General features: G+C 39.7%; 1 protein-coding gene across 1 annotated transcript in view; it reads right to left on the bottom strand.

Annotated features, from left to right (window-relative positions):
* Positions 1-19,012, bottom strand: part of ANKRD31 (ankyrin repeat domain 31) — a 117,283-nt gene extending 98,271 nt beyond the window's left edge. The window contains exons 1-4 of the mRNA XM_059694307.1: positions 18,657-19,012; positions 11,567-11,640; positions 7,130-7,239; positions 1,103-1,143 (exon numbers count right to left, since the gene is read on the bottom strand). Coding sequence (XP_059550290.1) covers positions 1,103-1,143; positions 7,130-7,239; positions 11,567-11,640; positions 18,657-18,760 — 329 coding nt within the window. The 5' untranslated portion in view covers positions 18,761-19,012. The remainder of the gene's footprint in view (positions 1-1,102; positions 1,144-7,129; positions 7,240-11,566; positions 11,641-18,656) is intronic.
* Positions 19,013-24,007: the final 4,995 nt, after the last annotated feature.

The raw sequence follows: 24,007 nt of genomic DNA, 5'->3' as shown, positions 1-24,007 counted from the left end.
AAAATGTCTGACATATAAACAAGTGTGAATAACTAGTTTGTTAGTTATTTTTTCAAATTAAAAAGAAAAGTAAGGCTAGTTTTCTTACAATGCTTACAATTCAAACAAGTGGTCTATTAGTGCACTTCAGTACTATTAGCATACTTCCCGCTTCATTTGATTTAATAAAACTAATAACTTTTCTGCTTCAACAAATTCATTAAGTGAAAATGGCTGAGGTTTTTCTTTGTTTGTTTTTAACTGCTAGTACATGGCAGTGAAAAATACTATGATTATTAGTGCTATTTGGTGGCACTGCCCTGAGTCTTACCTAGGGCTCCAGAATTTTACCCATTTACTTTAGGACTGTAAGTGCAAACATAAATACCATGCAACAGGCAATAATGTGTTGGTATTGTTATGAAAATAATTTTGACCTCACAGACTCTCTGGAAAGAGGCTCAAAGATTCCTAGATGGTGCACAGACCATACTTTGGGAATCATTGTTTTAAAAGAACTAAAAGGGTAAAGTCTCCTAAAGTAAATAGTTGTATGAAGTCTAATTTCAATAAACTTTACAAATTCTTCTTTCATGCTATGCCTTAAATTCCCTTTCAAAATAATATTAATAAACAGAATCATTTAATCTGATTCAACCTCTCTTAAGAAATAAAACTTACTGCCCAGACAGTGTGGTTCAGTGGTTGAGCATTGACCCATGCACCAAGAGGTCACTGGTTCAATTCCCAGTCAGGGCGCATGCCCAGGTTGCAGGTTCGGGCTCTAGCAGGGGGCGTGCAGGATGCAGCCAATCAATGATTCTCTCTGATCATTGATGTTTCTATCTCTCTATCCCTCTCCCTTCTTCTCTCTCTAAAAATCAATAAAAACATATTTTTAAAAAAAGAATACTTTAAAAAAATAAATTTTAAAAATAAAACTTGAGAGTATTTGTAAAATTATATATATATATATATATATATATATATATATATATATATATGTGCTGCTAAAGGGGCAATTATTCAAAAACATAATTCTAAAACAAAAATGAAGACTTTTTTGATGTGCAAAATGACTAAGTATCTATAACATAATAAAGCCAAAAATTAGTATGCTTACTCTAACAGAGCTTGATTTTGTTCCATTTCATCTTGAGGTTGCTAGGGAAAAAAAACACAGTAGTTTTCCAACTGATGAATACTAACCCAATGCAACACACTAAAAATTTAACATTTAAGGTGATTCATATTATTCTTTCTTAGCATTTCTTTATTGTAGTAAAATACGTATAAAATAAAATTTACAATTTTAACCATGTACAGTTCTGTGGTACATATATATTCACAATGATGTGCGACCATCACCACCATCCATCTCCAGAAGTTATTCATCCTCTCCTACTAAAACTCCATACCCATTAAACACTAACTGTCCATTCACCACCCCACCAACCCTCAGCATCTACCCTTTTACTTTTTGTCTCTATGAATTTGACTACTCTAAGTAGCTCATATAAAAAAAATACTGCAGCCCTAGCCAGTTTTGCCTAGTGGATAGAGTGCTGGCCAGCGGGCTGAAGGGTCATGGGTTCAATTCCCGGTCAAGGGCATGTACATCAGTTGCAGGCTCAATCCCTGGACCCAAGTAGGGGCACGAGTGGGAAGCAACCAGTCCGATGTTTCTCTCTGCCTCTCTCCCTCCCTTCCACTCTCTCTAAAAATAATGGAAAAATATCCTCGATGAGGATTAAAAAGAAAAAAGAAACAAAATACTACATATATTTGTCCTCTTATGAGTGGTTTATTTCACTTGGTATAATGTCTTCAAGGTTTATCCATGTTGTAGCATGGCTGAAGAATATTCCATTGTATGTACCATATTTTGTTTACCCACTCATTTATTAGTAGACACTTTGGTTACTTCCACCTTTTGGCTATTGTGAATAATGTTTCTATGAATGTGGGTAAACAAATATATTTCTGAGTCTCTATATCCACTTATTTTAGGTATAATTGCAAAAGTGGAATTTTTGGATCCTATGTATAATATTTTGTGAGATCACTATACCATTTTCCACAGAGACTGCAACCATTCTACATTTCCCACAAGCAATGAGTAAGAATTCTGATTGAGAATGTCACCCTGGCTGGTTTGGCTCAGTGGATAGAGTGTTGGCCTACGGACTGGGGGGGTCCTGGGTTTGATTCCGGTCAAGGGCATGTACCTTGGTTGCGGGCACTTCCCCAGTGGGGGGTGTACAGGAGACAGCTGATCAATGTTTCTCTCTCATCAATGTTTCTCGCTCTCTACCCCTCTCCCTTTCTCTCTGTGAAAAATCAATAAAATATATATTTTTTTAAAAAAGAGAATGTCACCTCCCTACTGGGACTTAAAAAGACTGATACTGATACACACACACACAGACACACACACACACACACACACACACACACACACACACACCAGCTTCAGCTACATATCTAATAAAACAGGTACTATATATACATATAAATCTCTCTACGAGTGCTGGCCTTGCCAACTATGATCCTTCTTCTATTACATGGTCATCAAACAAGCTTGTGATTGTTCATTTCCCTTCAAGGTTCTCATTAATGTTCATTTAAACCAGTGGTTCTCAACCTTCCTAATGCTGCGACCCTTTAATACAGTTCTTCATGTTGTGGTGACCCCCCAATCATAAAATTATTTTTGTGGCTACTTCATAACTGTAATTTTGCTACTGTTATGAATCGTAATGTAAATATCTGATATGCAGGATGTATTTTCATTGTTACAAATTGAACATAATTAGAGCATAGTGATTAATCACAAAAACAATATGTAATTATATATGTGTTTTCCGATGGTCTTAGGCGACCACTGTGAAAGGGTGGTTTGACCCCCAAAGGGGTCGCGACCCACAGGTTGAGAACCGCTGATTTAAACTGATTTCATCTTTACATATGGGTAAGGATGGAAGGTGAAAGCTGCAGAATGGAGAAGAAAAGTGAGATTCAACCTGAATTCACACCTCTCAGATAAAGAGTTACACAGGTAATATCCGTAAGATTGAATTAATCATTATTCCCTGTTAAACAAGTATTTTCTATATGATCAAAAATGGATTATAATAAAACCAGTGATGCCCCTGTACTAATCAGCATTCTCGAGAGAAACAAAACCAATAGAATATGTACATATGTATAGAAAGAAATGTATTATAAGGAATTGGCTTCATGGACTGGCAAGTCCAATCTGCAGTGTGGGTGATGAGGCTCAAGACTCAGGAAAACTGATGATGCTGACGAAGTCCAAAGGCTGTCTGTTGGAAAATTCTGTCTTGCTCAGGGCGGCTGTCTTTTTGTTCTATTGAGACCTTCAACTGGTTGGATGAGGGCCACCTACATTATGGAGGGTAATCTACTCTACTAAAATCTATTATTTAAATGTTAATATATAGATTCATTAACCCCTTTGGGGGTCAAAAACATCCTCTCAGAAACTGCTATACTAAACATTTTCCATGTAAAGTTAAAAAACTGCTTTCCAAAAAATTATGTCACCTAGAAATGTAATAAAACAGGTTCTATATAGGTGGGGCAAAAGTAGGTTTACAGTTGTTTGTATGGCAAATAATACAGGAATCCTATATAATAAAAACCTAATATGCTAAGTGTCCGGTCGTCCAGTCGTCCATTCAACCAATCAAAGCATAATATGCTAATGATATGTTAAGGCCCTTCAACTGCTCGCTATGACATGCACTGACCACCAGGGGGCAGACACTCTGACCGGTAGGTTAGCTTGCTGCTGGGGTCCGCCAATTGGGACTGAGTGAGATGGGCTGGACACGCCCTGGAGCCCTCCTGCAGTCCCTCCCCAGCTGGCCAACCTCCCACCCTCCCCTCCCTGATCGTGCACCCGTGGGGTCCCTTGGCCTGGCCTGCGCCCTCTCGCAATACGGGACCCCCTCAGGGGATATCAGAGAGCCGGTTTGGGCCCGATCCCGCAGGCCAGGCCAAGGGATGCCACTGGTGCACAAATTCATGCACTAGGCCTCTAGTTAATAAATAATAACACAAGAATAAATTGTTTCTCATACTTACAATTGTAAATCTACTTTTGCCCCACCTTATATATATCAATGAAAATAAATGTTCAAATAAAATAAAAAATAAAAATTTAAAAATAAAAACTGTTTGCTATATAGCACCTGTAAATAATAAGGAAAGGTATTGCAAGACCCAACAAAAATGATGAATATGAAATATTTTAAAAGATGCTGCTTATATATATTTTTTTTTATTTTTATTGATTTTTTTACAGAGTGGAAGGGAGAGGGATAGAGAGTTAGAAACATGGATAAGAAAGAAACATCGATCAGCTGCCTCCTGCACACCTCCTACTGGGGATGTGCCTGCAACCAAGGTACATGCCCTTGACCAGAATCGACCCTGGGACCTTTCAGTCAGCAGGCCAACGCTCTATCCACTGAGCCAAACTGGTTAGGGCAGATGCTGTTTATATTTTTATTTTACTTTTTAAGAATAATGTATTGGTTTTTTTAGAGATTGAGAGAAACATCGATGTGAGAGTGTAACAGCGATTGGTTGTCTCCTGCACACCCCCTACCGGACACTGAGCCCACAACTCAGCCATGTGTTCTTGACCGGGAATCAAACTGGCAACCTTTTGGTGGACAAGACAACGCCCAGCCAACTGAGCCACACCAGCCAATACCTGCCTATATTTTTAAAAATTAGTATAGTGTATAACAAGCCAAAGATCCTCGATTTCTACAAAGTTTATCCTTATGTAAAATAGTCCATCATTTCTAAAATATTCTGTTTTGAAGTTGAAATATAAATATTGTATGAGTACTAAGGAACAATTTATTTAGAAATCCATTTAGTAAATTTTTTGGAATTTATTTAGAAATCAATTCAAGGTATAAAGCAATATATTTTATTATTTGAAAATAATTATGGGAAAGCATCTTTTCTGGTCTCTCCATTTCTTTATTTGATAAAATCGATTTCTTTCATATAATTTCTTCTCCCCTCTCCCCCCCACAGTGGACTTTTCTTTCTCCGCCCACCCCCTAGATCAGCGGTTCTCAACCTGTGGGTCGCAACCCCTTTGGGGGTCAAACGACCCTTTCACAGGGGTCGCCTAAGACCATTGGAAAACACATATAATTACATATTGTTTTTGTGATTAATCACTATGCTTTAATTATTTTCAATTTGTAACAATGAAATTGGGAGTCACCACAACATGAGGAACTGTATTAAAGGGTCGCGGCATTAGGAAGGTTGAGAACCACTGCCCTAGAGTGACTTTTTATTTCAAATTGACCAAGTGTAAAGGTTGACGGAAAGAGACCCAAGTCTATCTGTCTCCTTGGCTGAGGCCCACTTGCATTTCCATCCATGGTTCACACAACAAGCCCCCACTGGCTAATGTCACAAGGGTTCTGAGTGTTGGAATATAAAGAAAGAACAACCGTGGAAAAGTGTTGGGGTCTGTTTTTTAAGGTGGGGAAAGAATATTTCCCTTCCCCTAATGGTTTATTTTCATAGAATAAAAATAAAAATAATGAGAACAATATGTATCAATTTTTAAAATAATATTAAAATTCACTACAGGTGTTTAAACATTTTGGTTATATGGTGTAACTTTTACTGCAGACAAAAAAAGAGGGATAGGGGAAAGTTAAAGGAGGTATCTATTTTACTACCAATGAATTCCCATGAAGGTGAAAAAAAGAGGAACAAATATCAAATACTTCATTTATCGTTCTTCTTCTAATTTTACAACAAGCCCATACAGCAGATGACTGATTTACTATCTGATGTCCAACCTTTGAAAATTATAATCATTAACTCTTAAAGTCCTGTAAAGCAATTGTTCCAAGCTGGTTGATCATCAGAAATTACTTGGGAGTCTTTCAAAATGGAGATTCCTGCCCTAACCGGTTTGGCTCAGTAGACAGAGCATTGGCCTGTGGACTGAAGGGTCCTGGGTTTGATTCTGGTCAAGGGCATGTACCTTGGTTTCAGGCACATCCTCAATATGGGGTGTGCAGGAGGCAGCTGATTGATGTTTCTAACTCTCTATCCCTCTCCCTTCCTCTCTGTAAAAAATCAATAAAATATATATTTTAAAAAATGGAGATATCTACGTTCCACTCAGGTACAGGTATTAAGAGTCTATATTTTTAAAAAGCTATCCAAATGAGTCTAATAATCAAACTTTCAAAATCACTGTTCTGAGGTATAATCTAGAGCCTGGTACAATATTCTCATAGCAAATACTTCTGAAATAAACTGATAAAATTATTATTTCCCATTTCACAATTACTGAGACTAAGAAGGAAAATGTTTTTCCCTTAACTCAGAAATTGCAAAATGATTTTAAGCAAATTATTAGAAACTAAATATAGACATTTCAGCTTTAAGAAAAAATATTTTATGTTAAAATTTTCTTTTAATCAGAGATAATTCAAGTAAGACACCTTCCTAGGTACAATATTAAATAGATCCTCATGGTCAAATCTTCCCTTCCATTCCTTAAGACTTTGTAGGTATCTCTGGTTAGCTAATTTATTTATGCCAAGGTCAAGGTACTAACTAAATCACCCCTTACCTTACCTCAAGGTGATTACATTACAAAGCAAATAAAAATGTGTGTATATAAGTGTGTGTACACACATATGCATTCACACACACAGAACAACAGAAAAGCCTTTCAGTGGCCCATACCACAAATTCTACCACACAGACTAGTATCTTCTTCACAAATTTAAGATGACTCTGACATATCATGGAGACGAAAACTGTAATTATTATATTCTAATATAATTCTAACCTCTTATAACATTCTGTTCCTCCCACTTCTACATCTCTACTGAAAGAGAAAAATAAAGAGGAAAAAGGAAATATTTTAACACCTCCTCCTAAAATAACTGTCTTTCAATAAATTTGCAACAGAGAAACAGAATGATTAGCTAAGAAAGGAGAAAAAAACTGATAAAGAAGCAGCAAAATAACAGACAAAAAGAATTAATCATTAGTAATTTGTCACTCTTTAAAGTAGCATTTCCAATTTTTAACAAGTATGTATTTAATCAATATGCTTACACACCTGTAAGACCGCATCCTCATTAAGCACAGGCATAGTCTTCTTTTTACTTATTTGCATTTGTGGATCCTCTCTGAGCTTCAACCCAAGTTGAATCTCAGGAGAGCATGTGCCTAGAATGGAATATAATCAAAGTCATTCATAACAGTTTTATTGCTCTGACAATGACTCAAGGATTTAAAGATAGTAAAAAAAAAAAGTCATTAAAGGTCATTTTGTAAATTATAATTTCCTAATTGTCACTTTTATGAATTATGGTTTTTAACTTATTAATTAGGAAGAAACATACACATTACAGTAAATAAAATAATACTTGATAGTTACTTTTTTCAGGATGAATGATGCAAAGGATATAAATAGAAAATTATATAGACTTAAATCCCACTAGAAAGAATACTTTCCTTTAAAAAAAAATTTTGGGTCTTTTTAAAAACCCATCATGCTAGTATATAATTCAAAAAAAGTCCAAATTTCTGTTTCAAGATGGCAAATTGAGCCCATATTTTAACTTTCTTCCCTTCCCAATTCCTAAAAAGAATCCAAAGAAATGATTAGATTTTAAAAATCTAAAACAGCAATGGTTTAAGAAAAAAAAAAAAAAGGCGGGGGTGGGGGGTGGGGGGAAGATACCCTCTATAGATTAGAAGATGAAAATAGATTAAATAGAAAATATTTGTAAACAGCTGGTCACTCAACATAGAAAAGGAGGGGCTCCTTCAGAAGTAACTACTAGTATATGGACTTTTTCCATCAGAATCCCTGAAAACTACCCAGCTCAGAAATCCCACCAACGAAGATGCAAGAGTATAGATTAGAAGTTCACAGTGGTACTGAGCTTGCTGTTTGTATCCAAGAAGCTTAGGATGAATGTTGTAGCCAGCTACTCTGTGTAGGAAGATATATTCCTGCCCAGACATAGAAATGTACTAAAAGCTAAGGTTGGTAAAATAATGAAATAATGGCACAGAAGTAGAAACAGTCAAAAAGATCAATGAAACAAAACAAAAAAAAAGTGGGAAACAGACATATATATCTAGGAATTTAATATGTAACAATATGGTATTTTAAACAGTGGCACCAAGAAGAATTATTCAATAAATAATATTGGGAAAATTGGTTAATCATTTAGAAAAAAATAAATTTAGAACTACCTTCCCATAGGCCAAAATATTCCAAAGAGATTATTTGTAAAAGCTATAAATATAATAAGTGGAAATAAAGAGAGAAGAAAATACTTTATAGTCTTGAAATAGGTAAACTATTTCTAAATTTGAAAAAACTAATAAACCTTAAAAAAAAAAAAGAAGAGACTGCCCTAGCCAGTTTGGCTCAGTGGATAAAAGCATCAGCCGGTGGACCAAAGAGTCCCGGATTCCATTCCGGTCAAGGGCACATACCTGGGTTGCAGACTCATCTCTGGGTCCTGGTTGGGGTGCATGCAGGAGACAACCAATTGATGTGTTTCTCTCACACTGATGTTTCTCTCTCTCTTTCTCTCTCTCTTCCACTCTCTCTAAAATTCAATGGAAAAATATCCTTGGGTGAGGATTAAAAAAAGAAGAAGTTAAAAGAAAAAAGACTGACTTTTACTACATAAAAACTTAAAACTTCTACAATACAAAACATATCATGAATAACATGAAAACATAACTAAGGAACTGGGAAAACCTATTTGCAATACATATGACAATTTTTGTTATATTTAATATGTAAAATGCTCTTATAAATCAATAATAAAGATTAGGAGATATATAAGGCAATTCACACCAAAAAAAGTATGAATGATCAATATTAATATATGCCTAAATAGTCTTTAAAATTAAAATAATCAGATACTTTTTATTTATTAGTTTTGCAAAGACTGAATATGTCCTATGTTGGTTAGAGGGGAAAGCCATTTTTCTAGGGGTCCATAATGTCAAGATCTGACACATGTCAGATCCTTTAAAATCAGAATACATTATTTGAAAGTTAATCTAATTTTAGCTAGTTATTTATTCTAAATAAATAATTAAAAAGTAGGCAAAGGTGTAAGCATTAGAATATTCATATTTGTTATAGTATTGAGGAACATCAAAAATATAATCTATTTATTAAGTAAGGGTACATTCATACAAAATAATATGTAGCAATTTAAAAGGTTAAGGTAGATAAATATAACAAAATATGAAACATATTATGTAGTACAATAGCAATTATGATAAGAGATATTTATGTTGGCATACAAAAGTCTAGAAGGATATACAAATACTAAATGCTGGCAGTTATTGGGAGTGGAACTGTAGGAAAGAATAGGGGATAGGATCTTCAATTTTCTACATAATATAATTTTTTATTTTTAAAATTTTTTATACTTTTAGTAATTAGCAAAAATAATAAAAGTCTATTTGGAAAAGGAAATAAAAGAAAAAACTTGGATAGAATATTAAAGCAGACCTCTAACTTTTTTCCTACTGGCACTTTATACATCAAAGAATACATTCTGGAGACCAATATTACTCACTGTCCCTTCCAATTACAAGTATGAAAAACCACTCCAAGACGAAACAGTAACTTGTGTGGTATGAGGTGAAGTTATGTACAGTGAAAAGACATTGCAAACTATACAAAGATCTTCATGGTGTTTAGGAAATTTTTCTTCTATACTCATTTCCAGATATCCTCCAAAATGAAAATTCTCACAAGAAGAAATAATACAAGGAGATAACCTACCGTTTAAAAAGTGCAGAACTGAACTTTTTAAACAGTAACAATTAGTGACAGGCTTTTCTAGACACCATTTACATTGATCTAGAAGTGGACTCAGGAAGTATGAATTGGCAGGTGACTGGCACTTTTGAAAAATATATAACTAGACTTATTGTGTGACAACATTAACTGCACTAATGTAATAGACTATGTTAACTAGACTTACTGTAGTGATCATTTCGAAATATATAGAAACTAGAGGCCCAGTACATGAAATCCGTGCATGAAGGGGGGTCCCTCAGACTGGCCTGTGTCCTCTTGCAATCCGGGACCCCCTCAAGGGATGTCGGGTCTAAACCAGCAGTCGGACATCCCTCTCGAAATCCGAACACTGTATGTACCAGTGACCATACTTTTCATACAGGTGAAAGGCATCTTGCTGTTTGTTGTATGGGCAGCTGCATTTTTTTTTTTGCCCTGATTATAAAAAGTAGTACATAACATGATCCTTCTGAGGCAGTAGTACAATTTTCCCTATCTTATAGGTGGAAAAACTGAAGCAGAGAGAAGTAATTGGCTTTGTCACACAGTTATAAGTGTCAGAATCAGGGCTGACCACAAAATGCGCAAGCCATAGTCCATGCATGTCATTGCTGCATCATCCTGCTTTTTCAGTGTTAGAGTAGCCTTGCCAGGTTTTAATTTTTAAATCTAAGAGACTGTTCCCAATATATAGGGTATGGTCCCTAGGCCTGGCCGGCAATCAGGGCCATCTGTGGGGCAACCAGCGGGCACGGCGATGGGAGGGACCCTGCTGGCACCCACCTTGGCTGGCAGCCTGGCGCCGCCCACTGGCCGGCCTCACCCCCTGATCGCTGCTGCCAGTCACCTCCCTCTGGGGGGGCGGGGGGCCAGATGCTCAATGCAGGAGCAACTCCTGCATTAAACATCTGCTCCCTGGTGGTCAGTGTGCATCATAGTGACCGGTTGTTCTGCTGGTCATTCCGCCATTCAGTCTATTTGCATATAAGGGTTTTATTATATAGGATACTGAATCATTATTTTTTACACTTGAAGATAATATGAGGTTATATGTTACTTATACCTCAATAAAAAATAATAATATGAAAATAAATAAAAAATATATACCAAGGATATCTGCAACTTAATTTTGACTGAAAGAATCAGACTGGTTATTTAAAAGTACTATTTACTGCCCTGGCAGTTGTTGCTCAGTAGTTAGAGCGTTGGCCTGTATACCAAATGGTCGTGGGTTCAATTCCAGTCAAGAGCACGTACCTGGGTTGCAGGTTTGATCCCCAGCTCCTGTTGGGGTGTGTGTAGGACGCAACCAGTCAATGTGTCTCTCTGACATTGATGTTTCTCTATCTCTCTCCCACTCCCTCCTCTCTCTAAAAATCAATGGGAAAAATATCCTTGGGAGAGGATTAACAAGAAAAAAAGTATTTACTTTTGCAGCTTCTAGGGTTAAGCTATAGAGTTGGGGGGCAGAGAAGAGCTATCTCAGTACTACTACCATATCTCTGTTGTAAACATCTTCCAGAAGTATAATTCCCATTGCTGTCCTCATAGTAACAGACCTTATAGACCTCAGGGTCTATTACAGATGCCTCAAAGAAACTAACTCTGTGTAAAGTTAAAGAACAAGACTAAATGTAAAAGGAGACATTAATGAAACAATAACACCTGAGAAATTAAATGGACTACTTAGTGAAAAGAATTATTTCTCACCTTTGCATATTCCACTTATATCAGGATGGAGACTGAACTCAGATCTAAGAGATGTGTCTTGATCAAAGAGCAACCTTTCAAATACCAAAAAGAAGGTACAGATTGTTATCATGTTTCCTAAACAAAGACTAACAATTTAACTGTCAGGTTTTTTCCTACAGTTTACTGTCAATTTTATTTTGCATTGGTTTAGGGCAGTGGTCGGCAAACTCATTAGTCAACAGAGCCAAATATCAACAGTACAATGACTGAAATTTCTTTTGAGAGCCAAATTTTTTAAACTTAAACTATATAGGTAGGTACACTGTTATTAACTTAATGAGGGTACTCCTAAGGCTTAGAAAGAGCCACACTCAAGGGGCCAAAGAGCCGCATGTGGCTCGCGAACCGCAGTTTGCCAAACACTGGTTTAGGGTGTACAGCTTAGACCAGGGGTGGCCAAACTTTTTGACTCGAGGGCCACAGTGGGTTCTTAAACTGGATTCAGAACAAGAGCTGCGGCCGTGTTTCCCGACGTTGCCATGTTAACACTGCTGCTGGTGAAGGAGCGGAGGGGAGAGCAAGAGAACCCTCCACTCTTTCGGCTCCGCGGGCCGGATAGAACAGCCGAACGGGCTGTAGTTTGCCCACGGCTGGCTTAGACGTTAGACAATCATATACTTTACAAAGTGTTCCCCTCAATATTTCCAGTTCCCAACTGGCACCATACAATATTATTGACTATATTCCCTATGCTTTCCTTTACATCCCTGTGACTATTTTGTAACTGCCAATTTGTTCTACTTAATCCCTTCACCTTTTTCACCCAATCCCCAACCCCTTCTCCCTTCTGGCAACCATCTGCATCTATAAGTCCGTTTTGTTTATTTTGTTCTTTAGATTCCGCATATTAGTGAAATCATATAGTATTTCTTTCTCTGACTGACTTATTTCACTAAGCATACTCCCCTCTAGGTCCATCCAGGCTGTCGCAACAACAAACAATCCAATTTAAAAAATGAGCACAAGCCCTGGCCTGTATAGCTAAGTGATTAGAGTGTTGGCCCTCACACCAGTGGGTCAAGGGCACGTACCTGGGTTGAAGGTTCAATCCCTGGCCAGCATTGTCACATGCAGAAGGCAACCAATCGGTCTTTCTCATACTGATGTTTCTCTCTCTCTCTCTCTCTCTCTCTCTCTCTCTCTCTCTCTCTCTCATCTTCCCCCTTCCTCCCTCCCTTCCACTCTCTCTAAATGTCAATTGGAAAAAAAATTCTCGGGTGAAGAGTAACAAAAAATTAGGACAGGATCTGAGACACTTCTCTGAAGAGGACATATAGATGGCCAACAGTCATATAAAAAGGTGCTCAACATTTAAAAAGGTGCTCAACATCACTATCAGAGAAATGAAAATTAAAACACAATGAGATATCACCTCACACCTGTCAGAACGGCTACCATCAACAAGTGATAAGTGTTGACAAGGATGTGGAGAAAAGGGAACCCTCATGCACTGTTGGTGGGAATGCAGATTGGTGCAGCCATTATGGAAAACAGTATGGAGTTTCCTCAAAAAATTAAAAATGGAACTACTTTATGACCCACCAATTCCACTTCTGGAGATTTATCAGAAGAAACCCAAAAGATTATATGCATCCCTATCTATGTTCACTACAGTGTTATTTAGAATAGCCAAGATATGAAAGCAAACCAAGTACCTATCAACAGACGAGTGGATAAAAAAGTTGTGGTACAGATATAAGATGGAATATTACTCGGCTATAAAAAATGAAACCTTAACTGTCACTTTTTTATACCTAAACTTCCTAGCATTCTTAGTTATATCACTATTAATATGTTGGGATGTTACTTCTGAGATTAGGTTACAAAAAATCACTAGCTTCCATCTTGTCTTCCTCTTGCTCTCTTGCTTCTATATGCTCATGGAAGTCAGTTTGCCTTGTTGTGAAATGCCCTGTGGAGAAGCCTATGTGGCAAGAAGGTAAGAGAGGAACTAAGGCCAGAGAGGAACTAATTCTTAAAACCACCATGTGTAAAGTGGATCCTTCTCATGAACCCTTGAGATGAATGCAGCCTTGGGAGTCCCTGAGCAGGATGATTTAGTTAAGCAACTCCCAGATTCCTGAAGCACAAAAACTACAAGATAGTAATGTTTATTGTTTTAAGATGCTAAATTTTGGAGTAAGTTGTTATACAGCAATGGAAAACTAATAAAGAGATTTTAGTTACATTTCCCCAAGTGTCTCTTTTTACAGTTGTTTTGTTCAAATCAGGATCCAAACAAGGTACACACTGCATTTAGTTGCTATGTAAGTCTCTTTTTAAATCTACATATTACCCCCAACCTCCCCCACCCCTTTGCAATTTATTTGTTGAAAAAACTGGGTTGTTTTTACTGAAGAGTTTCCCACATTTTGCATTTACTGACTGCATGTTATTTAATATGTTCCTCTATCTTGTATATTTCCAGTAAACTGGTTATTAGACCTAGAGGTTTGATCTAATTCAAGTTCAATTTGGGGAAGCATATGTGTACTTCCTACAGAAGATAATGAAGTATATGTCGGGAAAGGCAGTCTTGTGCATGCAGTCTTTCAACTACCTTTTGGCCTCGAGCTTGAAACACTCTCTTACAAAGAGACAAAGAGTTCTCTCAGGCTGTGCTGGACCTAATATACCTTGTGTGAAATTACCTTTCATTGTTTCAGACTCAATGTGTATTCCTTTGATTTGTTTAAGTGTATGTCACATGGCACCTGGCCAATCCCACCATTATATATGTCTTCTGTGGGGAACAGGATGAAGTTCTTCATTCTGTGGCACAAGAGGGATGTGGGCATGCCAGTGGCCATGGGGGACCAGTGCCCACTATTGAAGCCAATCTTGCTCTGTCCCTTCTCTATGTGAGTGAAGTGTTGTTCCAGCACTGTGTTTTCATCGGTGACTCTAATACCAAGATGCAGTGGGTAGAAGTGTCTGGATTTCTGCTTCTGGTGATGGGAAACGGATGCCACTTGCTCAATATGATGGTTGTAACTCATTTTGTGATGATAGTGACCATTGATGACCCTGCCTAGGTCTAGTCAATATTAGGAGTATATAAAATGGCAACATTCTACTTTATTACTTTCATTTATTAATTGAAATACATATTTTTTAAAACTTTCACTCATGCCCAGCTGGTGTGGTTCAGTGGTTGAGCATCAACCCATGAACCAGGAGGTCAGGGTTCGATTCCCAGTCAGGACACATGCAGGGGTCATATAAGAGGCAGCCGATGAATGATTCTCTCTTATCATTGATGTTTCTATCTCTTTCTCCCTCTCCCTTTCTCTCTCTGAAGTCAATAAAAAGATATTTTTTAAAAAAACACTTTCACTCATCAACTATACAATTACTTTCCATCAAGCTATGTTAACTCAGCCAAGTTACTTGGTTACAGTTTGCATAGGAAAGGCAAAATAAATGCCTGCTTCTTTCTTTCTTTTTTATTTTATTTTATGTATTTTATTTAAATTTTTTTTTTATTGATTTCAGAGAGAAAGGGTGAGGGAGATAAGAGACAGAAACAAAAACTGCCTCCTGCACCCCCTACTGTGGACCAAGCTCACAACCTGGGCATGTGCCCTTGACCTAAATTGAACCCGGGACCCTTCAGTCCACTGAGCCAAACCAGCTAGGGCTGCTTCTTTCTCTTTCCTTATCAGTTTTCATAATATTGAAATATGTTTTTAAAGATCATTACAAACTCATTGATTTAAATCCACTGCTGTTATAGTTCTTCTCAATGTTCAAACTGTCCCATTTTTAGCTAGTGAAAGCTTCTTCAAAGCGGCTCATGGGTTTTTTTGACATGAACCCACTTAGATCAACCCCCAATGTGACTAGATTTGGAAACAAGTCCTTAAAGGAGGCAATTAAGATTATAAGGTGTGGGGAGCCACTATAGGGTTAAGCCTCTGACTGACCTGTTGGCAAAGTCAGAAACAAGTCCCAGCTTAGAGGGCACAGTCCTCTTAGCATAATTAGACTTGACCTTATAAAGCTCCCTAGATCTTATCTGGGAAGCTAATGGGCTGAGGGAAGTGCAGCAAGAACACAAACAAGTGAAACTCACAAGAACAGTGTAAACAAGTGAAACTCACAAGAACAGTATAACTATGGTAACCACTACCTTGTTTACCTCTGACTATAAAATAAAGGCTTAGCTTACCTGGAGATCTTTCTCCGTGGCCGCAGCCAGGCACAGGAAGATCCATGAGACTAAAGAGAGCTAGAGAGTTCTGAATGCTGTCTCCGTGTAAAACATTCTTCACCGACTCCAACCACACCTTTGGGAACCCCTGGCCCGCTGAGGCTGGACCCCGGCAATAAGGGTGGGGCCCTAATCTAATATGACTGGTATCTAATAATCAAATTAGAAGAGAGGGATACACCAGGTATGCATGCACACAGAGGAAAGACCATAGAATTAATAAGGCTTCAGGCAGCTGGGAGACCATTTATGGTCATTTAAAGTTCCAGAAGAGAAGAAATTGGTACATAAAAAAATATATATGAAGGAATTATAACAGAAAACTTCCCAAGTTTGGTGAAAGACATACATTTATAGATTCAAGATCAATGAACCAAAAATGGGAAAAAACACAAAGAAAATCATGCCTAGGCACATCATAATCAAACTGCTAACAACCAAAGATGAGGGGAGGAGGAAAGAAAGAAAACAGACAAACATGATGATATACTACATATATAGGAATAGTGATTTAAATTGGAGAGGGGCTTGCCTTAACCGGTTTGGCTCAGTGGATAGAGTGTCAGCCTGCAGACTGGGGGGTCCTGGGTTCGATTCCGGTCAAGGGCATGTACCTTGGCTGTGGGCACATCCCCAGTAGGAGATGTGCAGGAGGCAGCTGATCGATGTTTCTCTCTCATCAATGTTTCTAACTCTCTATCCCTCTCCCTGCCTCTCTGTGAAAAATCAATAAAATATATTTTTTTAAAAATAAATAAATAAATTGGAGAGGGGCTTAACTACAAAGGGGCAGCTAAAGGGAGTTTTTCTGGAGTGATGGAACTGTTGTGGATCTTGATTGTGGTGGTGGTTATAAGATTAGTCAAAATGTTTCCGGGACACCAACAAGAGCGAATATTATTGTATGTGTATTCTATATAATAAAAGCGTAGTATGCAAATTGTCCCCTGGACCGGGAGTTCTCTGGGAGTTCGACCAGGGTATGGGGCTGGCCAGGGGAAGGGAGGAAGGCCCTGGCCAGCAGCCAACAGGCACTGGGAATCCCACCAGTGCACGATTTCGTGCACTGGGCCTCTAGTACATAAACAAGCCAGAAACCTGGGTAGCATCCTCCACTTCTAATGAACCACCATCTCCTGACAAATTTACTCTCTAAAGATTTCTCAAATTTCCCCTTTATCCTTCAATTCCCATTGTTTCTTCTTAGTTGAGCTCTCATCATCCCAGTCTGTTACTAATTTGATAAGCTCTTGTATAAGGTGATCCCTTCTCTAATAGTACGAACTTTAATCTGGAAGCTTCTTAGCAATGCAGAATTCAGATCCCTCCAGATAACTCCTGAAGTGGAATACACATTTTACCAGGATTCCACAGTGATTTACAAGGGCATTAAAATTTTAAAAGCCCTAGTCTAGCCCAGCCAGCGTGGCTCAGTGGTTGAGCATCTACCTATGAACCAGGAGGTCATGGTTCGATTCTTGGTCAGGGCACATGCCTGGGTTTCGGGCTCAATGCCCAGTGTGGGGGGGGGGGGGCATGCAGGAAGCAGCCAATCAATGATTGTCTCATCATGGATGTTTCTATCTCTCTCTTCCTCTCCCTCTCTGAAAACAATAAAAGTATCTATCTTTTAAAAGGAGTGGTGCCAAAACCGGTTTGGCTCAGTGGATAAAGCGCCGGCCTGCAGACTGAAGGGTCCCAGGTTCGATTCCAGTCAAGGGCATGTACCTGGGTTGCGGGCACATCCCCAGTAGGGGGTGTGCAGGGGTGTGCAAGAGGCAGCTGATCGATGTTTCTAACTCTCTCTCTCTCCCCCTTCCTCTCTGTAAAAAATCAATAAAATGAAAAATAAAAAAAGGAGTGGTGAAAGTGGACATCCTGTCTTAAAAATAAATTAACTAGTTAATTTAATTTAATTAAAGGCCCTAGTCTAGGACATGCTGGAGTCAACAAAAATCTGAAAAGGCTGCTCCTCCACCTAACATTTCACGGGGACACATGCGGGATATCTGAGGCCTTAGAAGACCTCACCCTACCAGGCTCACCGCCCACCACCCCCTACCTCAGCATCCGGCGCTAACCGTACATTCCACCACACACAACACAATGCCATGTCCCACAGCCACACCCTGGCCTAGAACACCTCCTGTTCTCCGTCTGGCTAGCTCCTACCCCGTCCTGGAGCCTGGACTCAGAAATCACCCCCACCAACTCCGACGGCCACCTGGGCTGCGATGACAGGCTCTCCGAGCGCCTCAACCACCCGGGGCTGCCCCCGCTGCAGGGAGATGGCGTGCACGTGACTTCCAAAGGCAGGGGCCCCAGCTCTTTTATCCTCTCCCCGAATCTAGCACTGAAAGCGACGTGTGTCCAAGAAGGTGTTGGTGGACTATACTGCTGCCTTCTTTGATTCTTAGGGAATTCCCGGTTTCCAGCTTGGTGGCATCCGGTTCTCCCATCACACACTCTTCTCCCGAGAGATGATGTTAACCGTCTCCTAGACCCGAGCTACAAGCTGCTGGAAGCAAAATGCATTGCAGCTGTGTAGACCTACTACGTTTTGGCCTGTTTAAAAGGACTTACGGCCTCCGGCTAAGAGTAAAGGCTTTTTTTTTTTTTAATTTTATTTATTTTTTTAATGCCATAATGCCAGCTCCTCTAAAGCTCGTTTTGTCTTAAGTTGGGGGGTTGCAGCCTTGTTTGTTTACGAGTTCTCAGCTCAGGCCTGGCGGCCTCACAAGGTCTACGGACTCTGGTCTGGTAATGTCTCCCCACCCGGCGCCGGCGCGGGCCTCAGGGCGGTCACCCGGCCCAGCACCGGGGGCTGATGGTCACCTTCTCCAGGGCAGCTCCTCGTCCTCCAGGTCACTCTCCGTCACCGACCCGTCTATCACCGTTTCGTCGCTGTCCCAGTCTGGGGCCTGGGCGCCTTCCTCCATCTTCACCTCGCACTCGGAGGCCTTTCTTACCTCGCCCTCCAAGTGTCCCCTTCCCGCAACCAGAAGGCTCTGTGAGCGCCTCTTTACGTTGTGAGTTAAAAACAAAATTCGTGGCGGGAGCCTGGCCTTGCAGGGCGCGCTGAGGAGGTCAGAGGAACCAGGAGGGTCGTCGTGGCCAGGCGGTCCGGCTGGGCTGCCTGGCCGCGCGCCGCCGGCAGGGGGAGCCGCGCGCCGCGTGCGCTCTACCCGCTCCCCGCGCGCCCTCCCCCCGCTCACGTGGCCGGAAGTGGCCGCTGGCGCGCGCCGGCTCCGGCTTTCCGGTCCGGGTAGGGCGTGGCCCGCTGCCGCACCGCCTGCGGGTTAGATTCCCGTCCTCTTAGCTGGCTGGGCGGTGTGGGGGCTGAAGTTGCGACAGTGAGGCCAGAAAAGCAGCGCCGCCGCAGGCAGCCGGCCGGCCGAGCGCGCTAATGCCATCGGCGCGGGGGGGGGGGGGGGGGGGGGTCCAGGGTGGCATCACCTGCCGGGCACCTGAGGCTCCTGCGACCCAGACCCCAGAGGAGCGAACTGTCAGCTCCTGCAGGACCCAGCAGCCCAGCTTGGCGTTCTGAGCGTCCTCACATGCACCGAAAGGCTGCCAGTTCGATTCCGGGTCAGGCCACATACTCAGGTTTCAGGTTTGATTCCTGGGAGACAACTGATGGATGTTTCTCCCGCTCCCTTCTTTTCACTCTCTAAAATCAATAAAAAAGATATTTTCTTAAAATTTCCTTTTACATAACAGTAAAGTTATTAAGAAACAGTTCACCTGCCAGCTTGCCTAAAAAGGTTATGCCAAAACACATAAATATTACAACAAAACAAGAGCACCACCACATATACAAATCTCACTGTTGCTCTCTTCAACTATTTGGAAATCTAGTAGAAAATGGTCTCCCCTGACTTCTACTCTGCAGCACTGTAAATGGTTCCTCTATGGTTCTTTGGAATGCATTGTAGCTGTCCCCTCCAACATGTACAGCCTTGATGGATGTTTATAAAATGTTAACCAAAATTTACACTGTAAGTCCATTATGGGAAATATATGCAACCCCAAAGAATCCTGTATTTTTCTTTTAAAATTGACAGATGAGGAAATAACCTGGGTGGAATTTAAAATTACATAAGAAGATATAGTATTGGTCTGTGTACAATAAAGGAAAGATACATTGGATTTAGCTCAAAGCTCTCTATTGCTTTGGGATAATATTGTTTATTTTATTACTTTATCTTTTTCTTAAATAAAAAAAATAGGTGTGTGTGTTTCCTTAATATCGTGGTTTTGAAATTGCTATTGTTTAGACTTACAACTAAAAAAAAGTCTTGAGTAACCCAACCATCAATTATTGGTTGAGCAATAAAAACTATTGAAAGCAGTCTTTGTTTACAATCCTGGGTAATAGGTGCTCCCTCTCCTCTGTTATTAACTCTGCATTTATTGAGCAATTCATGTGAACTAAACAGAGATGGTACAGATAGTACCTCTTGTCTTGGTCTGAGCTCCTTGTCTCAGTCTGAGTTCAGTGACAGACAAGTTAATACAGTATTACAATGCAGTATGTTAAATGGGAGACATAAATGGTTTATAATATTATGTCAATATCTTTTTAATATGAACACGATGTAGTAATGTTAGTTTGTGTTTGTTCTCTTTTTTTCCATGTTGATGGGGGTTATCAACTTCCTTCATCTTTTTAAAAAATATTTTTTTAAATTTTATTTTATTGTTTAAAGTATTACAGATAGTAGTACATATGTTTCCTTTATATTTTTCCCCCATTGACCTTCCCTCGGCCTCCCCTAAACCCCGGCACATGCCCTCACCCCACCCCCCCACAGTGTCTTGTGTCCATTGGTTATGCTTATATGCCTGCATACAAGTCCTTCGGTTGATCTCTAATATATGCATTTAAAAGGATAGATTTCTCTCTAAATGCCACTAGAATAATATTTCACAGGTTTGAGTATGTTGAATCTTTATTATCATTCAGCTCAAAAGATTTTTCAAGTTGTGATTTCTTCTTTGACTCATGGGTATGTGACAGTGTATTATTTAATTTTCAAGGTATGAGGCATTATTTTTGTGATTTATATCTTAATTCCACAATAGTCAAAGAATACCTGACTATTGAAATGTTGATTGACTTACTGCTAGGAAAGATAAAGAAATTAGCAGTCTTATTTTTTATTACATATTCTTTTTGTACTCCATAACCATCATCTAATATTTCTTAGTTATATTATTTTTACATTATCAAAAGTTATATTTAGGAGGAACCAAGATGGCGGCATAGCTACACACCTATACTTGCTGCCTCACACAACCACATCAAAAATACAACTAAAAGACAAAATGGATATCATCCAGAACCACAGGAAGGCTGGCTGAATGGAAGTTCTACAAGAAGAAAAGAGAAAAGCGCATTTGAGACTGGTAGGAGGTGCGGAGGTGTGGAAGTGTGGAGGTACGGAGGCACGCACGAAATGGGCTGGCAACTGGGTTTGCAACTGGGTTTGCTGTTCTCTTTTTCAATCCGGAGGGAGATTCAAGCTCCCGATTGCTCTGAACTACAGTTCCGGGTGAGACTCTGGGGACCCAGACTCATATGGGGAGAAACTGGATTGTCTGGCATCAAGCAGGAACACTAGGGCAGCTTTCTCTCAGAGGTGCTCACAGCAATCATTGTTCCTCTGTGGGGGGCAAGGGGGTGGGAGGAAACATAGAGATGCGAGGACCTCTTCAATGCAGGGCTGACTGGCAGCCACTGCTATTTGCTCCGCCCTGGTGATTCCCTGAGACCCCCGCCCCACCCAATTTACAACCCCATCCAAGCTATGCGCAGCAGCTTTTGCATATGAATGGCCTGTGCGCTCACTGCCTAAAACCTAACAAACTGCACCTGGGTCAGAGAGCACCAGAGCTTCCAAAAGGCTTGACAGCAGCCTGCATTGCTTCACAGCTAGGCCTCATCTGGGCACCTCCAAACCCCAAACAAAGAAAAGGAATCTGCAGATGTCTCTGTAGCTCCTGCTGGGTGGCCTCAGGCAGTGGCTGACTTTGCACCTCCCTGGATATCCAAGAGCCAGTGTACCCAGGCGTCAGAGTGAGACTGTACCAGATTAAAACTCTTCACATTCATAAGAGACACACTCAAGGGGCAGACTCAGTGAGCACCAAAGCCCCACTGAAGCAAGTCCTGTCCCATAAGGGTGTCTCCAGCACAGCAGTTCTCCCATGTAGACACAGCTGGTCCTCACAGCCAATTGGCCTGGTGGTCAATTCCTCCCAGTGATACCAACAGCAATCAAGGCTTAACTACAAGACTGTGCACCCAGCCCACAAAGGGGTGCACCAAGAGTGTCCACCTCAGGTAATTGGGGAGGCTGAGCCACTGGGCCCTATAGGTCACCTAGAGCACAAAGCCAGTCTATCAACACAGAGAAGCAGCCAAAATTCAGAGAAAAAAACACATGTCACAAATGAAAGAAATGGAGGAAAGCAAACTACTGGATATAGAGTTCAAAACCACAGTTATAAGGTTAGTCAAGAATCTTCTGAAAACCTCTGAGAAATTTAGTGAGATCCTCAAGGATATGAAAAAAGACCAATTGTAAATTAAGCATACACAGACTGAAATAAAGAATAATATACAGAGATCCAACAGCAGACTAGAGGATCCCAAGAATCATATCAAAGATTTGAAATACAAAGAAGCAAAAACCACCCAACCGGAAAAGAAAAAAGAATCCAAAAATATGAAGATAGTGTAAGGAGCCTCTGGGACAGCTTCAAGCACACCAACATCCAAATTATGAGAGTGCCAGAAGAGAGAGAGCAAGATATTGAAAACCTATTTGAAGAAATAATGACAGAAAACTTCCCCTACCTGGTGAAAGAAATAGACTTATAAGTCCAGGAAGCACAGAGAACCCCAAACAAGAGGAATCCAAAGAGGACCACACCAAGACACATCATAATTAAAATGCCAAGGGCAAAAGACAAAGAGAGACTCTTAAAAGCAGCAAGAGAAAAAACAGTTATTTACCTACAAGGGAGTACCCATATGACTGTCAGCAGATTTCTCAACAGAAACTATGCTGGGCCAGAAAGGAGTGGCAAGAAATATTCAAAGTGATGAATAGCAAGAACCTACAACCAAGATTACTTTACCCAGCAAAGCTATCATTTAGAATTGAAGGTCAGATAAAGACCTTCACAGAGAAGAAAAAGCTAAAGGAGTTTATCACCACCACACCAGTATTATATGAAATGCTGAAAGGTATTCTTTAAGAAGAGGAAGAAAAAGAAAAAGGTAAAGATAAAACTTATGAAGAACAAAGTGACAACAAATACATATCTATCAACAAGTGAATCTAAAAATCAAGTGAATAAAAAATCTGATGAACAGAATAAACTAGTGAATATAATAGAATCTGGGACATAGATAGGGAGTGAACTGACAATTCTTGGGGGTGCGGGAAGAGACTGGACAAAAATCATACACCTATGGAGGAGGACAGTGTGGGGGTAAGGGCATGGAGTGGGTGGGAACCGGGTGGAGGGGAGCTATGGGGGGAAAAAAGAGGAACAACTGTAATAATCTGAACAATAAAGATTTATTTTTTAAAAAGTTATATTTATAGTTAAATACATTTATATATTCATAGTTATGCAATCATAGTTATATAATCATAGTTTTATAATAATTTCTGTCAATTTAGGTTTCGTTTTATATTTAAATTGATATAAATTTGCCAGTCTTTTTACCACATTTTCTCCATACATGAGTTTTTGATTTTCATTCATTTCCTGGATCACTGAATTTTTTCAACAAGTAACATTTTCAAGAGCACTCATAGGCATTATACCCATTGGGTTTCTTTATCTTTAATATTTCTGCCTTTTGCCTTTATACTTGAAGGATAACTTGCCTGGTTTTCCATAGATTTGGATCACATACATTTTCCTTCCAAAAATGTGTACATTCCTCCATTTCTTTCTAACATTAGACTCCCTTTTGTTCTTTTTACACTATTCCAAATCATCTTTTTGTTAGCTGGATTTACCCACCTATAAATTTTTAAAAAATGGCTCATGAGTGTTATATTCCTTAAGTATTTTCATATTTAAGAATTTCTACTAGCTGCATTTAAAATTGAGTTCAACCTGGCTGAGTATAATATTCTTGGGTCATACATTTTCTCAGAACT

Source organism: Myotis daubentonii, chromosome 4 (genome assembly GCF_963259705.1).
Source record: "Myotis daubentonii chromosome 4, mMyoDau2.1, whole genome shotgun sequence".
NCBI lineage: Eukaryota > Metazoa > Chordata > Mammalia > Chiroptera > Vespertilionidae > Myotis > Myotis daubentonii.
The sequence above is the reverse complement of the archived record's forward strand: the minus strand, read 5'-3'. Positions and strand labels throughout refer to the sequence as shown.